The 21068-nt window shown below is 31.2% G+C and overlaps 2 protein-coding genes across 2 annotated transcripts; both read left to right on the top strand.

Annotated features, from left to right (window-relative positions):
* Positions 1-686: 686 nt before the first annotated feature.
* Positions 687-8891, top strand: LOC141380093 (uncharacterized). Its single transcript, XM_073936776.1, has 4 exons — positions 687-706; positions 737-738; positions 7124-8502; positions 8861-8891. Exons 1-4 carry the CDS (start codon positions 687-689, stop codon positions 8861-8863), a joined length of 1404 nt encoding a protein of 467 aa, XP_073792877.1. The 3' UTR covers positions 8864-8891.
* A 1780-nt stretch (positions 8892-10671) lies between these two features.
* LOC141380092 (uncharacterized) lies at positions 10672-18749 on the top strand. The gene is made up of 4 exons (XM_073936775.1): positions 10672-10691; positions 10897-10907; positions 14641-17023; positions 17130-18749. Exons 1-3 carry the CDS (start codon positions 10672-10674, stop codon positions 16644-16646), a joined length of 2037 nt encoding a protein of 678 aa, XP_073792876.1. The 3' UTR covers positions 16647-17023; positions 17130-18749.
* The last annotated feature ends 2319 nt before the right edge of the window (positions 18750-21068 follow it).

Here is a 21068-nt window from a genome sequence, read left to right as displayed (position 1 = left end):
TGATGATCCAGGATCAACATCGGTCAATTTATATATTGATGATCCAGGATCAACATCTGTCAATTTATATATTGATGATCCAGGATCAACATCAGTCAATTTATATATTGATGATCCAGGATCAACATCAGTCAATTTATATATTGATGATCCAGGATCAACATCAGTCAATTTATATATTGATGATCCAGGATCAACATCAGTCAATTTATATATTGATGATCCAGGATCAACATCAGTCAATTTATATATTGATGATCCAGGATCAACATCAGTCAATTTATATATTGATGATCCAGGATCAACATCGGTCAATTTATATATTGATGATCCAGGATCAACATCGGTCAATTTATATATTGATGATCCAGGATCAACATCGGTCAATTTATATATTGATGATCCAGGATCAACATCGGTCAATTTATATATTGATGATCCAGGATCAACATCGGTCAATTTATATATTGATGATCCAGGATCAACATCGGTCAATTTATATATTGATGATCCAGGATCAACATCAGTCAATTTATATATTGATGATCCAGGATCAACATCGGTCAATTTATATATTGATGATCCAGGATCAACATCAGTCAATTTATATATTGATGATCCAGGATCAACATCAGTCAATTTATATATTGATGATCCAGGATCAACATCGGTCAATTTATATATTGATGATCCAGGATCAACATCAGTCATTTATATATTGATCCAGGATCAACAGTAGTCAATTTATATATTGATGATCCAGGATCAACATCGGTCAATTTATATATTGATGATCCAGGATCAACATCAGTCAATTTATATATTGATGATCCAGGATCAACATCGGTCAATTTATATATTGATGATCCAGGATCAACATCAGTCAATTTATATATTGATGATCCAGGATCAACATCAGTCAATTTATATATTGATGATCCAGGATCAACATCAGTCAGTTTATATATTGATGATCCAGGATCAACAGTAGTCAATTTATATATTGATGATCCAGGATCAACATCAGTCAATTTATATATTGATGATCCAGGATCAACATTGGTCAAATTATATATTGATGATCCAGGATCAACATCAGTCAATTTATATATTGATGATCCAGGATCAACAGTAGTCAATTTATATATTGATGATCCAGGATCAACATCGGTCAATTTATATATTGATGATCCAGGATCAACATCAGTCAATTTATATATTGATGATCCAGGATCAACATTGGTCAATTTATATATTGATGATCCAGGATCAACATCAGTCAATTTATATATTGATGATCCAGGATCAACATTGGTCAATTTATATATTGATGATCCAGGATCAACATAGGTCAATTTATATATTGATGATCCAGGATCAACATCGGTCAATTTATATATTGATGATCCAGGATCAACATCAGTCAATTTATATATTGATGATCCAGGATCAACATCAGTCAATTTATATATTGATGATCCAGGATCAACATCAGTCAATTTATATATTGATGATCCAGGATCAACATCGGTCAATTTATATATTGATGATCCAGGATCAACATCGGTCAATTTATATATTGATGATCCAGGATCAACATCGGTCAATTTATATATTGATGATCCAGGATCAACATCGGTCAATTTATATATTGATGATCCAGGATCAACATCGGTCAATTTATATATTGATGATCCAGGATCAACATTGGTCAATTTATATATTGATGATCCAGGATCAACATCGGTCAATTTATATATTGATGATCCAGGATCAACATCGGTCAATTTATATATTGATGATCCAGGATCAACATCGGTCAATTTATATATTGATGATCCAGGATCAACATCGGTCAATTTATATATTGATGATGCAGGATCAACATCAGTCAGTTTATATATTGATGATCCAGGATCAACATCAGTCAATTTATATATTGATGATCCAGGATCAACATTGGTCAATTTATATATTGATGATCCAGGATCAACATCAGTCAATTTATATATTGATGATCCAGGATCAACATCGGTCAATTTATATATTGATGATCCAGGATCAACATTGGTCAATTTATATATTGATGATCCGGGATCAACATCAGTCAATTTATATATTGATGATCCAGGATCAACATCGGTCAATTTATATATTGATGATCCAGAATCAACATTGGTCAATTTATATATTGATGATCCAGAATCAACATTGGTCAATTTATATATTGATGATCCAGGATCAACATTAGTCAATTTATATATTGATGATCCAGGATCAACATTAGTCAATTTATATATTGATGATCCAGGATCAACATCAGTCAATTTATATATTGATGATCCAGGATCAACATCGGTCAATTTATATATTGATGATCCAGGATCAACATTGGTCAATTTATATATTGATGATCCAGGATCAACATCAGTCAATTTATATATTGATGATCCAGGATCAACATCAGTCAATTTATATATTGATGATCCAGGATCAACATCAGTCAATTTATATATTGATGATCCAGGATCAACATTGGTCAATTTATATATTGATGATCCAGGATCAACATCAGTCAATTTATATATTGATGATCCAGGATCAACATCGGTCAATTTATATATTGATGATCCAGGATCAACATCGGTCAATTTATATATTGATGATCCAGGATCAACATCAGTCAATTTATATATTGATGATCCAGGATCAACATCGGTCAGTTTATATATTGATGATCCAGGATCAACATCAGTCAGTTTATATATTGATGATCCAGGATCAACATCAGTCAATTTATATATTGATCCAGGATCAACATCAGTCAATTTATATATTGATGATCCAGGATCAACATCAGTCAATTTATATATTGATCCAGGATCAACATCAGTCAATTTATATATTGATGATCCAGGATCAACATCAGTCAATTTATATATTGATGATCCAGGATCAACATCGGTCAATTTATATATTGATGATCCAGGATCAACATCGGTCAATTTATATATTGATGATCCAGGATCAACATCAGTCAATTTATATATTGATGATCCAGGATCAACATCGGTCAATTTATATATTGATGATCCAGGATCAACATCGGTCAATTTATATATTGATGATCCAGGATCAACATCGGTCAATTTATATATTGATGATCCAGGATCAACATCGGTCAGTTTATATATTGATGATCCAGGATCAACATCAGTCAGTTTATATATTGATGATCCAGGATCAACATCAGTCAATTTATATATTGATCCAGGATCAACATCAGTCAATTTATATATTGATGATCCAGGATCAACATCAGTCAATTTATATATTGATGATCCAGGATCAACATCAGTCAATTTATATATTGATGATCCAGGATCAACATTGGTCAATTTATATATTGATGATCCAGGATCAACATCGGTCAATTTATATATTGATGATCCAGGATCAACATCGGTCAATTTATATATTGATGATCCAGGATCAACATCAGTCAATTTATATATTGATGATCCAGGATCAACATCAGTCAATTTATATATTGATGATCCAGGATCAACATCAGTCAATTTATATATTGATGATCCAGGATCAACATCAGTCAATTTATATATTGATGATCCAGGATCAACATTGGTCAATTTATATATTGATGATCCAGGATCAACATCGGTCAATTTATATATTGATGATCCAGGATCAACATCGGTCAATTTATATATTGATGATCCAGGATCAACATCGGTCAATTTATATATTGATGATCCAGGATCAACATCAGTCAATTTATATATTGATCCAGGATCAACATCAGTCAATTTATATATTGATGATCCAGGATCAACATCAGTCAATTTATATATTGATGATCCAGGATCAACATCAGTCAATTTATATATTGATGATCCAGGATCAACATTGGTCAATTTATATATTGATGATCCAGGATCAACATCGGTCAATTTATATATTGATGATCCAGGATCAACATCGGTCAATTTATATATTGATGATCCAGGATCAACATCGGTCAATTTATATATTGATGATCCAGGATCAACATCGGTCAATTTATATATTGATGATCCAGGATCAACATCGGTCAATTTATATATTGATGATCCAGGATCAACATCGGTCAATTTATATATTGATGATCCAGGATCAACATCAGTCAATTTATATATTGATGATCCAGGATCAACATCGGTCAATTTATATATTGATGATCCAGGATCAACATCGGTCAGTTTATATATTGATGATCCAGGATCAACATCAGTCAATTTATATATTGATGATCCAGGATCAACATCGGTCAATTTATATATTGATGATCCAGGATCAACATCGGTCAATTTATATATTGATGATCCAGGATCAACATCGGTCAATTTATATATTGATGATCCAGGATCAACATCAGTCAATTTATATATTGATGATCCAGGATCAACATCGGTCAATTTATATATTGATGATCCAGGATCAACATCAGTCAATTTATATATTGATGATCCAGGATCAACATCGGTCAATTTATATATTGATGATCCAGGATCAACATCGGTCAATTTATATATTGATGATCCAGGATCAACATTGGTCAATTTATATATTGATGATACAGAATCAACATTGGTCAATTTATATATTGATGATACAGAATCAACATTGGTCAATTTATATATTGATGATACAGAATCAACATTGGTCAATTTATATATTGATGATCCAGGATCAACATCTGTCAATTTATATATTGATGATCCAGGATCAACATCAGTCAATTTACATATTGATGATCCAGGATCAACATCGGTCAATTTATATATTGATGATCCAGGATCAACATCAGTCAATTTATATATTGATGATCCAGGATCAACATCAGTCAATTTATATATTGATGATCCAGGATCAACATCAGTCAATTTATATATTGATGATCCAGGATCAACATTGGTCAATTTATATATTGATGATCCAGAATCAACATCAGTCAATTTATATATTGATGATCCAGGATCAACATCAGTCAATTTATATATTGATGATCCAGAATCAACATCAGTCAATTTATATATTGATGATCCAGAATCAACATCAGTCAATTTATATATTGATGATCCAGGATCAACATCAGTCAATTTATATATTGATGATCCAGGATCAACATCAGTCAATTTATATATTGATGATCCAGGATCAACATTGGTCAATTTATATATTGATGATCCAGAATCAACATTGGTCAATTTATATATTGATGATCCAGGATCAACGTCGGTCAATTTATATATTGATGATCCAGGATCAACATCGGTCAATTTATATATTGATGATCCAGGATCAACATCAGTCAATTTATATATTGATGATCCAGGATCAACATTGATCAATTTATATATTGATGATCCAGGATCAACATCGGTCAATTTATATATTGATGATCCAGGATCAACATCAGTCAATTTATATATTGATGATCCAGGATCAACATCAGTCAATTTATATATTGATGATCCAGGATCAACATCAGTCAATTTATATATTGATGATCCAGAATCAACATCAGTCAATTTATATATTGATGATCCAGGATCAACATTGGTCAATTTATATATTGATGATCCAGGATCAACATCGGTCAATTTATATATTGATGATCCAGGATCAATATCGGTCAATTTATATATTGATGATCCAGGATCAACATCAGTCAATTTATATATTGATGATTCAGGATCAACATTGGTCAATTTATATATTGATGATCCAGGATCAACATTGGTCAATTTATATATTGATGATCCAGGATCAACATCAGTCAGTTTATATATTGATGATCCAGGATCAACATCAGTCAGTTTATATATTGATGATCCAGGATCAACATCAGTCAATTTATATATTGATGATCCAGGATCAACATCGGTCAATTTATATATTGATGATCCAGGATCAACATCAGTCAGTTTATATATTAATGATCCAGGATCAACATCAGTCAGTTTATATATTGATGATCCAGGATCAACATCAGTCAATTTATATATTGATGATCCAGGATCAACATCAGTCAATTTATATATTGATGATCCAGGATCAACATCGGTCAATTTATATATTGATGATACAGGATCAACATCAGTCAATTTATATATTGATGATCCAGGATCAACATTGGTCAATTTATATATTGATGATCCAGGATCAACATCGGTCAATTTATATATTGATGATCCAGGATCAACATCGGTCAATTTATATATTGATGATCCAGGATCAACATCGGTCAATTTATATATTGATGATCCAGGATCAACATCGGTCAATTTATATATTGATGATCCAGGATCAACATCGGTCAATTTATATATTGATGATCCAGGATCAACAGTAGTCAATTTATATATTGATGATCCAGGATCAACATCGGTCAATTTATATATTGATGATCCAGGATCAACATTGGTCAATTTATATATTGATGATCCAGGATCAACATCAGTCAATTTATATATTGATGATCCAGGATCAACATCGGTCAATTTATATATTGATGATCCAGGATCAACAGTAGTCAATTTATATATTGATGATCCAGGATCAACATCGGTCAATTTATATATTGATGATCCAGGATCAACAGTAGTCAATTTATATATTGATGATCCAGGATCAACATTGGTCAATTTATATATTGATGATCCAGGATCAACATAGGTCAATTTATATATTGATGATCCAGGATCAACATCGGTCAATTTATATATTGATGATCCAGAATCAACATTAGTCAATTTATATATTGATGATCCAGAATCAACATTAGTCAATTTATATATTGATGATCCAGAATCAACATTAGTCAATTTATATATTGATGATCCAGAATCAACATTAGTCAATTTATATATTGATGATCCAGGATCAACAGTAGTCAATTTATATATTGATGATCCAGGATCAACATCGGTCAATTTATATATTGATGATCCAGGATCAACATCGGTCAGTTTATATATTGATGATCCAGGATCAACATCAGTCAGTTTATATATTGATGATCCAGGATCAACATCAGTCAATTTATATATTGATGATCCAGGATCAACATCGGTCAATTTATATATTGATGATCCAGGATCAACATCGGTCAATTTATATATTGATGATCCAGGATCAACATCGGTCAATTTATATATTGATGATCCAGGATCAACATCGGTCAATTTATATATTGATGATCCAGGATCAACATCAGTCAATTTATATATTGATGATCCAGGATCAACATCAGTCAATTTATATATTGATGATCCAGGATCAACATCGGTCAATTTATATATTGATGATCCAGGATCAACATCGGTCAATTTATATATTGATGATCCAGGATCAACATCGGTCAATTTATATATTGATGATCCAGGATCAACATCGGTCAATTTATATATTGATGATACAGAATCAACATTGGTCAATTTATATATTGATGATACAGAATCAACATTGGTCAATTTATATATTGATGATCCAGGATCAACATCAGTCAGTTTATATATTGATGATCCAGGATCAACATCTGTCAATTTATATATTGATGATCCAGGATCAACATCAGTCAATTTATATATTGATGATCCAGGATCAACATCGGTCAATTTATATATTGATGATCCAGGATCAACATTGGTCAATTTATATATTGATGATACAGAATCAACATTGGTCAATTTATATATTGATGATACAGAATCAACATTGGTCAATTTATATATTGATGATCCAGGATCAACATCAGTCAATTTATATATTGATAATCCAGGATCAACATCGGTCAATTTATATATTGATGATCCAGGATCAACATCGGTCAATTTATATATTGATGATCCAGGATCAACATCGGTCAATTTATATATTGATGATCCAGGATCAACATCGGTCAATTTATATATTGATGATCCAGGATCAACATCGGTCAATTTATATATTGATGATCCAGGATCAACATCGGTCAATTTATATATTGATGATCCAGGATCAACATCAGTCAATTTATATATTGATGATCCAGGATCAACATCGGTCAATTTATATATTGATGATCCAGGATCAACATCGGTCAATTTATATATTGATGATCCAGGATCAACATCAGTCAATTTATATATTGATGATCCAGGATCAACATCAGTCAATTTATATATTGATGATCCAGGATCAACATTGGTCAATTTATATATTGATGATCCAGGATCAACATCGGTCAATTTATATATTGATGATCCAGGATCAACATCGGTCAATTTATATATTGATGATCCAGGATCAACAGTAGTCAATTTATATATTGATGATCCAGGATCAACATCGGTCAATTTATATATTGATGATCCAGGATCAACATCGGTCAATTTATATATTGATGATCCAGGATCAACAGTAGTCAATTTATATATTGATGATCCAGGATCAACATCGGTCAATTTATATATTGATGATCCAGGATCAACATTGGTCAATTTATATATTGATGATCCAGGATCAACATCGGTCAATTTATATATTGATGATCCAGGATCAACATCGGTCAATTTATATATTGATGATCCAGGATCAACATTAGTCAATTTATATATTGATGATCCAGGATCAACATCAGTCAATTTATATATTGATGATCCAGGATCAACATTGGTCAATTTATATATTGATGATCCAGGATCAACATCGGTCAATTTATATATTGATGATCCAGGATCAACATCGGTCAATTTATATATTGATGATCCAGGATCAACATCGGTCAATTTATATATTGATGATCCAGGATCAACAGTAGTCAATTTATATATTGATGATCCAGGATCAACATCGGTCAATTTATATATTGATGATCCAGAATCAACATCGGTCAATTTATATATTGATGATCCAGGATCAACATCAGTCAATTTATATATTGATGATCCAGAATCAACATCGGTCAATTTATATATTGATGATCCAGGATCAACATCGGTCAATTTATATATTGATGATCCAGGATCAACATCGGTCAATTTATATATTGATGATCCAGGATCAACATCGGTCAATTTATATATTGATGATCCAGGATCAACATGTCAATTTATATATTGATGATCCAGGATCAACATTGATCAATTTATATATTGATGATCCAGGATCAACATCGGTCAATTTATATATTGATGATCCAGGATCAACATCGGTCAATTTATATATTGATGATCCAGGATCAACATTAGTCAATTTATATATTGATGATCCAGAATCAACATCGGTCAATTTATATATTGATGATCCAGAATCAACATCGGTCAATTTATATATTGATGATCCAGGATCAACATCGATCAATTTATATATTGATGATCCAGGATCAACATCGATCAATTTATATATTGATGATCCTGGATCAACATTGGTCAATTTATATATTGATGATCCAGGATCAACATCAGTCAATTTATATATTGATGATCCAGAATCAACATCGGTCAATTTATATATTGATGATCCAGGATCAACATTGGTCAATTTATATATTGATGATCCAGGATCAACATCGGTCAATTTATATATTGATGATCCAGGATCAACATCGGTCAATTTATATATTGATGATCCAGAATCAACATTGGTCAATTTATATATTGATGATCCAGAATCAACATTGGTCAATTTATATATTGATGATCCAGGATCAACATYAGTCAATTTATATATTGATGATCCAGGATCAACATTAGTCAATTTATATATTGATGATCCAGGATCAACATCAGTCAATTTATATATTGATGATCCAGGATCAACATCGGTCAATTTATATATTGATGATCCAGGATCAACATYGGTCAATTTATATATTGATGATCCAGGATCAACATCAGTCAATTTATATATTGATGATCCAGGATCAACATCAGTCAATTTATATATTGATGATCCAGGATCAACATCAGTCAATTTATATATTGATGATCCAGGATCAACATCTGGTCAATTTATATATTGATGATCCAGGATCAACATCAGTCAATTTATATATTGATGATCCAGGATCAACATCGGTCAATTTATATATTGATGATCCAGGATCAACATCGGTCAATTTATATATTGATGATCCAGGATCAACATCAGTCAATTTATATATTGATGATCCAGGATCAACATCGGTCAGTTTATATATTGATGATCCAGGATCAACATCAGTCAGTTTATATATTGATGATCCAGGATCAACATCAGTCAATTTATATATTGATCCAGGATCAACATCAGTCAATTTATATATTGATGATCCAGGATCAACATCAGTCAATTTATATATTGATCCAGGATCAACATCAGTCAATTTATATATTGATGATCCAGGATCAACATCAGTCAATTTATATATTGATGATCCAGGATCAACATCGGTCAATTTATATATTGATGATCCAGGATCAACATCGGTCAATTTATATATTGATGATCCAGGATCAACATCAGTCAATTTATATATTGATGATCCAGGATCAACATCGGTCAATTTATATATTGATGATCCAGGATCAACATCGGTCAATTTATATATTGATGATCCAGGATCAACATCGGTCAATTTATATATTGATGATCCAGGATCAACATCGGTCARTTTATATATTGATGATCCAGGATCAACATCAGTCARTTTATATATTGATGATCCAGGATCAACATCAGTCAATTTATATATTGATGATCCAGGATCAACATCAGTCAATTTATATATTGATGATCCAGGATCAACATCAGTCAATTTATATATTGATGATCCAGGATCAACATCAGTCAATTTATATATTGATGATCCAGGATCAACATYGGTCAATTTATATATTGATGATCCAGGATCAACATCGGTCAATTTATATATTGATGATCCAGGATCAACATCGGTCAATTTATATATTGATGATCCAGGATCAACATCAGTCAATTTATATATTGATGATCCAGGATCAACATCAGTCAATTTATATATTGATGATCCAGGATCAACATCAGTCAATTTATATATTGATGATCCAGGATCAACATCAGTCAATTTATATATTGATGATCCAGGATCAACATTGGTCAATTTATATATTGATGATCCAGGATCAACATCGGTCAATTTATATATTGATGATCCAGGATCAACATCGGTCAATTTATATATTGATGATCCAGGATCAACATCGGTCAATTTATATATTGATGATCCAGGATCAACATCAGTCAATTTATATATTGATGATCCAGGATCAACATCAGTCAATTTATATATTGATGATCCAGGATCAACATCAGTCAATTTATATATTGATGATCCAGGATCAACATCAGTCAATTTATATATTGATGATCCAGGATCAACATTGGTCAATTTATATATTGATGATCCAGGATCAACATCGGTCAATTTATATATTGATGATCCAGGATCAACATCGGTCAATTTATATATTGATGATCCAGGATCAACATCGGTCAATTTATATATTGATGATCCAGGATCAACATCGGTCAATTTATATATTGATGATCCAGGATCAACATCGGTCAATTTATATATTGATGATCCAGGATCAACATCAGTCAATTTATATATTGATGATCCAGGATCAACATCGGTCAATTTATATATTGATGATCCAGGATCAACATCGGTCAGTTTATATATTGATGATCCAGGATCAACATCAGTCAATTTATATATTGATGATCCAGGATCAACATCGGTCAATTTATATATTGATGATCCAGGATCAACATCGGTCAATTTATATATTGATGATCCAGGATCAACATCGGTCAATTTATATATTGATGATCCAGGATCAACATCAGTCAATTTATATATTGATGATCCAGGATCAACATCGGTCAATTTATATATTGATGATCCAGGATCAACATCAGTCAATTTATATATTGATGATCCAGGATCAACATCGGTCAATTTATATATTGATGATCCAGGATCAACATCGGTCAATTTATATATTGATGATCCAGGATCAACATTGGTCAATTTATATATTGATGATACAGAATCAACATTGGTCAATTTATATATTGATGATACAGAATCAACATTGGTCAATTTATATATTGATGATACAGAATCAACATTGGTCAATTTATATATTGATGATCCAGGATCAACATCTGTCAATTTATATATTGATGATCCAGGATCAACATCAGTCAATTTACATATTGATGATCCAGGATCAACATCGGTCAATTTATATATTGATGATCCAGGATCAACATCAGTCAATTTATATATTGATGATCCAGGATCAACATCAGTCAATTTATATATTGATGATCCAGGATCAACATCAGTCAATTTATATATTGATGATCCAGGATCAACATTGGTCAATTTATATATTGATGATCCAGAATCAACATCAGTCAATTTATATATTGATGATCCAGGATCAACATCAGTCAATTTATATATTGATGATCCAGAATCAACATCAGTCAATTTATATATTGATGATCCAGAATCAACATCAGTCAATTTATATATTGATGATCCAGGATCAACATCAGTCAATTTATATATTGATGATCCAGGATCAACATCAGTCAATTTATATATTGATGATCCAGGATCAACATTGGTCAATTTATATATTGATGATCCAGAATCAACATTGGTCAATTTATATATTGATGATCCAGGATCAACGTCGGTCAATTTATATATTGATGATCCAGGATCAACATCGGTCAATTTATATATTGATGATCCAGGATCAACATCAGTCAATTTATATATTGATGATCCAGGATCAACATTGATCAATTTATATATTGATGATCCAGGATCAACATCGGTCAATTTATATATTGATGATCCAGGATCAACATCAGTCAATTTATATATTGATGATCCAGGATCAACATCAGTCAATTTATATATTGATGATCCAGGATCAACATCAGTCAATTTATATATTGATGATCCAGAATCAACATCAGTCAATTTATATATTGATGATCCAGGATCAACATTGGTCAATTTATATATTGATGATCCAGGATCAACATCGGTCAATTTATATATTGATGATCCAGGATCAATATCGGTCAATTTATATATTGATGATCCAGGATCAACATCAGTCAATTTATATATTGATGATTCAGGATCAACATTGGTCAATTTATATATTGATGATCCAGGATCAACATTGGTCAATTTATATATTGATGATCCAGGATCAACATCAGTCAGTTTATATATTGATGATCCAGGATCAACATCAGTCAGTTTATATATTGATGATCCAGGATCAACATCAGTCAATTTATATATTGATGATCCAGGATCAACATCGGTCAATTTATATATTGATGATCCAGGATCAACATCAGTCAGTTTATATATTAATGATCCAGGATCAACATCAGTCAGTTTATATATTGATGATCCAGGATCAACATCAGTCAATTTATATATTGATGATCCAGGATCAACATCAGTCAATTTATATATTGATGATCCAGGATCAACATCGGTCAATTTATATATTGATGATACAGGATCAACATCAGTCAATTTATATATTGATGATCCAGGATCAACATTGGTCAATTTATATATTGATGATCCAGGATCAACATCGGTCAATTTATATATTGATGATCCAGGATCAACATCGGTCAATTTATATATTGATGATCCAGGATCAACATCGGTCAATTTATATATTGATGATCCAGGATCAACATCGGTCAATTTATATATTGATGATCCAGGATCAACATCGGTCAATTTATATATTGATGATCCAGGATCAACAGTAGTCAATTTATATATTGATGATCCAGGATCAACATCGGTCAATTTATATATTGATGATCCAGGATCAACATTGGTCAATTTATATATTGATGATCCAGGATCAACATCAGTCAATTTATATATTGATGATCCAGGATCAACATCGGTCAATTTATATATTGATGATCCAGGATCAACAGTAGTCAATTTATATATTGATGATCCAGGATCAACATCGGTCAATTTATATATTGATGATCCAGGATCAACAGTAGTCAATTTATATATTGATGATCCAGGATCAACATTGGTCAATTTATATATTGATGATCCAGGATCAACATAGGTCAATTTATATATTGATGATCCAGGATCAACATCGGTCAATTTATATATTGATGATCCAGAATCAACATTAGTCAATTTATATATTGATGATCCAGAATCAACATTAGTCAATTTATATATTGATGATCCAGAATCAACATTAGTCAATTTATATATTGATGATCCAGAATCAACATTAGTCAATTTATATATTGATGATCCAGGATCAACAGTAGTCAATTTATATATTGATGATCCAGGATCAACATCGGTCAATTTATATATTGATGATCCAGGATCAACATCGGTCAGTTTATATATTGATGATCCAGGATCAACATCAGTCAGTTTATATATTGATGATCCAGGATCAACATCAGTCAATTTATATATTGATGATCCAGGATCAACATCGGTCAATTTATATATTGATGATCCAGGATCAACATCGGTCAATTTATATATTGATGATCCAGGATCAACATCGGTCAATTTATATATTGATGATCCAGGATCAACATCGGTCAATTTATATATTGATGATCCAGGATCAACATCAGTCAATTTATATATTGATGATCCAGGATCAACATCAGTCAATTTATATATTGATGATCCAGGATCAACATCGGTCAATTTATATATTGATGATCCAGGATCAACATCGGTCAATTTATATATTGATGATCCAGGATCAACATCGGTCAATTTATATATTGATGATCCAGGATCAACATCGGTCAATTTATATATTGATGATACAGAATCAACATTGGTCAATTTATATATTGATGATACAGAATCAACATTGGTCAATTTATATATTGATGATCCAGGATCAACATCAGTCAGTTTATATATTGATGATCCAGGATCAACATCTGTCAATTTATATATTGATGATCCAGGATCAACATCAGTCAATTTATATATTGATGATCCAGGATCAACATCGGTCAATTTATATATTGATGATCCAGGATCAACATTGGTCAATTTATATATTGATGATACAGAATCAACATTGGTCAATTTATATATTGATGATACAGAATCAACATTGGTCAATTTATATATTGATGATCCAGGATCAACATCAGTCAATTTATATATTGATAATCCAGGATCAACATCGGTCAATTTATATATTGATGATCCAGGATCAACATCGGTCAATTTATATATTGATGATCCAGGATCAACATCGGTCAATTTATATATTGATGATCCAGGATCAACATCGGTCAATTTATATATTGATGATCCAGGATCAACATCGGTCAATTTATATATTGATGATCCAGGATCAACATCGGTCAATTTATATATTGATGATCCAGGATCAACATCAGTCAATTTATATATTGATGATCCAGGATCAACATCGGTCAATTTATATATTGATGATCCAGGATCAACATCGGTCAATTTATATATTGATGATCCAGGATCAACATCAGTCAATTTATATATTGATGATCCAGGATCAACATCAGTCAATTTATATATTGATGATCCAGGATCAACATTGGTCAATTTATATATTGATGATCCAGGATCAACATCGGTCAATTTATATATTGATGATCCAGGATCAACATCGGTCAATTTATATATTGATGATCCAGGATCAACAGTAGTCAATTTATATATTGATGATCCAGGATCAACATCGGTCAATTTATATATTGATGATCCAGGATCAACATCGGTCAATTTATATATTGATGATCCAGGATCAACAGTAGTCAATTTATATATTGATGATCCAGGATCAACATCGGTCAATTTATATATTGATGATCCAGGATCAACATTGGTCAATTTATATATTGATGATCCAGGATCAACATCGGTCAATTTATATATTGATGATCCAGGATCAACATCGGTCAATTTATATATTGATGATCCAGGATCAACATTAGTCAATTTATATATTGATGATCCAGGATCAACATCAGTCAATTTATATATTGATGATCCAGGATCAACATTGGTCAATTTATATATTGATGATCCAGGATCAACATCGGTCAATTTATATATTGATGATCCAGGATCAACATCGGTCAATTTATATATTGATGATCCAGGATCAACATCGGTCAATTTATATATTGATGATCCAGGATCAACAGTAGTCAATTTATATATTGATGATCCAGGATCAACATCGGTCAATTTATATATTGATGATCCAGAATCAACATCGGTCAATTTATATATTGATGATCCAGGATCAACATCAGTCAATTTATATATTGATGATCCAGAATCAACATCGGTCAATTTATATATTGATGATCCAGGATCAACATCGGTCAATTTATATATTGATGATCCAGGATCAACATCGGTCAATTTATATATTGATGATCCAGGATCAACATCGGTCAATTTATATATTGATGATCCAGGATCAACATGTCAATTTATATATTGATGATCCAGGATCAACATTGATCAATTTATATATTGATGATCCAGGATCAACATCGGTCAATTTATATATTGATGATCCAGGATCAACATCGGTCAATTTATATATTGATGATCCAGGATCAACATTAGTCAATTTATATATTGATGATCCAGAATCAACATCGGTCAATTTATATATTGATGATCCAGAATCAACATCGGTCAATTTATATATTGATGATCCAGGATCAACATCGATCAATTTATATATTGATGATCCTGGATCAACATTGGTCAATTTATATATTGATGATCCAGGATCAACATCAGTCAATTTATATATTGATGATCCAGAATCAACATCGGTCAATTTATATATTGATGATCCAGGATCAACATGTCAATTTATATATTGATGATCCAGGATCAACATTGATCAATTTATATATTGATGATCCTGGATCAACATTGGTCAATTTATATATTGATGATCCAGGATCAACAGTAGTCAATTTATATATTGATGATCCAGGATCAACATTGATCAATTTATATATTGATGATCCAGGATCAACATCTGTCAATTTATATATTGATGATCCAGGATCAACATCGGTCAATTTATATATTGATGATCCAGGATCAACATCGGTCAATTTATATATTGATGATCCAGGATCAACATCGGTCAATTTATATATTGATGATCCAGGATCAACATTGATCAATTTATATATTGATGATCCAGGATCAACATCGGTCAAATTATATATTGATGATCCAGGATCAACATCAGTCAATTTATATATTGATGATCCAGGATCAACATCGATCAATTTATATATTGATGATCCAGGATCAACATCAGTCAATTTATATATTGATGATCCAGGATCAACATCGGTCAATTTATATATTGATGATCCAGAATCAACATCGGTCAATTTATATATTGATGATCCAGGATCAACATTGATCAATTTATATATTGATGATCCTGGATCAACATTGATCAATTTATATATTGATGATCCTGGATCAACATTGGTCAATTTATATATTGATGATCCAGGATCAACATCGGTCAATTTATATATTGATGATCCAGGATCAACATCGGTCAATTTATATATTGATGATCCAGGATCAACATCAGTCAATTTATATATTGATGATCCAGGATCAACATTGGTCAATTTATATATTGATGATCCAGGATCAACATCGATCAATTTATATATTGATGATCCAGGATCAACATCAGTCAATTTATATATTGATGATCCAGGATCAACATTAGTCAATTTATATATTGATGATCCAGGATCAACATTAGTCAATTTATATATTGATGATCCAGGATCAACATCGGTCAATTTATATATTGATGATCCAGGATCAACATCGGTCAATTTATATATTGATGATCCAGGATCAACATTAGTCAATTTATATATTGATGATCCAGGATCAACATCAGTCAATTTATATATTGATGATCCAGGATCAACATTGGTCAATTTATATATTGATGATCCAGGATCAACATCGGTCAATTTATATATTGATGATCCAGGATCAACATCGGTCAATTTATATATTGATGATCCAGGATCAACATCGGTCAATTTATATATTGATGATCCAGGATCAACAGTAGTCAATTTATATATTGATGATCCAGGATCAACATCGGTCAATTTATATATTGATGATTCAGAATCAACATCGGTCAATTTATATATTGATGATCCAGGATCAACATCAGTCAATTTATATATTGATGATCCAGAATCAACATCGGTCAATTTATATATTGATGATCCAGGATCAACATCGGTCAATTTATATATTGATGATCCAGGATCAACATCGGTCAATTTATATATTGATGATCCAGGATCAACATCGGTCAATTTATATATTGATGATCCAGGATCAACATGTCAATTTATATATTGATGATCCAGGATCAACATTGATCAATTTATATATTGATGATCCAGGATCAACATCGGTCAATTTATATATTGATGATCCAGGATCAACATCGGTCAATTTATATATTGATGATCCAGGATCAACATTAGTCAATTTATATATTGATGATCCAGAATCAACATCGGTCAATTTATATATTGATGATCCAGAATCAACATCGGTCAATTTATATATTGATGATCCAGGATCAACATTGATCAATTTATATATTGATGATCCTGGATCAACATTGGTCAATTTATATATTGATGATCCAGGATCAACATCAGTCAATTTATATATTGATGATCCAGAATCAACATCGGTCAATTTATATATTGATGATCCAGGATCAACATTGATCAATTTATATATTGATGATCCTGGATCAACATTGGTCAATTTATATATTGATGATCCAGAATCAACATCGGTCAATTTATATATTGATGATCCAGGATCAACATTGATCAATTTATATATTGATGATCCAGGATCAACATCTGTCAATTTATATATTGATGATCCAGGATCAACATCAGTCAATTTATATATTGATGATCCAGGATCAACATCGGTCAATTTATATGTTGATGATCCAGGATCAACATCGGTCAATTTATATATTGATGATCCAGGATCAACATTGATCAATTTATATATTGATGATCCAGGATCAACATCGGTCAATTTATATATTGATGATCCAGGATCAACATCGGTCAAATTATATATTGATGATCCAGGATCAACATCAGTCAATTTATATATTGATGATCCAGGATCAACATCGATCAATTTATATATTGATGATCCAGGATCAACATCAGTCAATTTATATATTGATGATCCAGGATCAACATCGGTCAATTTATATATTGATGATCCAGAATCAACATCGGTCAATTTATATATTGATGATCCAGGATCAACATTGATCAATTTATATATTGATGATCCTGGATCAACATTGATCAATTTATATATTGATGATCCTGGATCAACATTGGTCAATTTATATATTGATGATCCAGGATCAACATCGGTCAATTTATATATTGATGATCCAGGATCAACATCGGTCAATTTATATATTGATGATCCAGGATCAACATCAGTCAATTTATATATTGATGATCCAGGATCAACATTGGTCAATTTATATATTGATGATCCAGGATCAACATCGATCAATTTATATATTGATGATCCAGGATCAACATCAGTCAATTTATATATTGATGATCCAGGATCAACATTAGTCAATTTATATATTGATGATCCAGGATCAACATTAGTCAATTTATTTATTGATGATCCAGGATCAACATTAGTCAATTTATTTATTGATGATCCAGGATCAACATCAGTCAATTTATATATTGATGATCCAGGATCAACATTGATCAATTTATATATTGATGATCCTGGATCAACATTGGTCAATTTATATATTGATGATCCAGAATCAACATCGGTCAATTTATATATTGATGATCCAGGATCAACAGTAGTCAATTTATATATTGATGATCCAGGATCAACATCAGTCAGTTTATATATTGATGATCCAGGATCAACAGTAGTCAATTTATATATTGATGATCCAGGATCAACATTGATCAATTTATATATTGATGATCCAGGATCAACATCTGTCAATTTATATATTGATGATCCAGGATCAACATCGGTCAATTTATATATTGATGATCCAGGATCAACATCGGTCAATTTATATATTGATGATCCAGGATCAACATTAGTCAATTTATATATTGATGATCCAGGATCAACATCAGTCAATTTATATATTGATGATCCAGGATCAACATTGATCAATTTATATATTGATGATCCTGGATCAACATTGGTCAATTTATATATTGATGATCCAGGATCAACATTAGTCAATTTATATATTGATGATCCTGGATCAACATTGGTCAATTTATATATTGATGATCCAGGATCAACATCGGTCAATTTATATATTGATGATCCAGGATCAACATTGGTCAATTTATATATTGATGATCCAGGATCAACATCGGTCAATTTATATATTGATGATCCAGGATCAACATCGGTCAATTTATATATTGATGATCCAGGATCAACAGTAGTCAATTTATATATTGATGATCCAGGATCAACATCGGTCAATTTATATATTGATGATCCTGGATCAACAGTAGTCAATTTATATATTGATGATCCAGGATCAACATCGGTCAATTTATATATTGATGATCCAGGATCAACAGTAGTCAATTTATTTATTGATGATCCAGGATCAACAGTAGTCAATTTATATATTGATGATCCAGGATCAACATTAGTCAATTTATATATTGATGATCCAGAATCAACATCGGTCATTTTATATATTGATGATCCAGGATCAACATCGGTCAAATTATATATTGATGATCCAGGATCAACATCGGTCAATTTATATATT

This window comes from Danio rerio, chromosome 22 (assembly GCF_049306965.1).
Source record: "Danio rerio strain Tuebingen ecotype United States chromosome 22, GRCz12tu, whole genome shotgun sequence".
NCBI classification, from domain to species: domain Eukaryota; kingdom Metazoa; phylum Chordata; class Actinopteri; order Cypriniformes; family Danionidae; genus Danio; species Danio rerio.
The sequence above is the reverse complement of the archived record's forward strand: the minus strand, read 5'-3'. Positions and strand labels throughout refer to the sequence as shown.

What these genes read in the sequence shown, in the direction of transcription:
- LOC141380093 (XM_073936776.1), top strand. Translation starts at nt 687, where the DNA reads ATGATCCAGGATCAACATCA.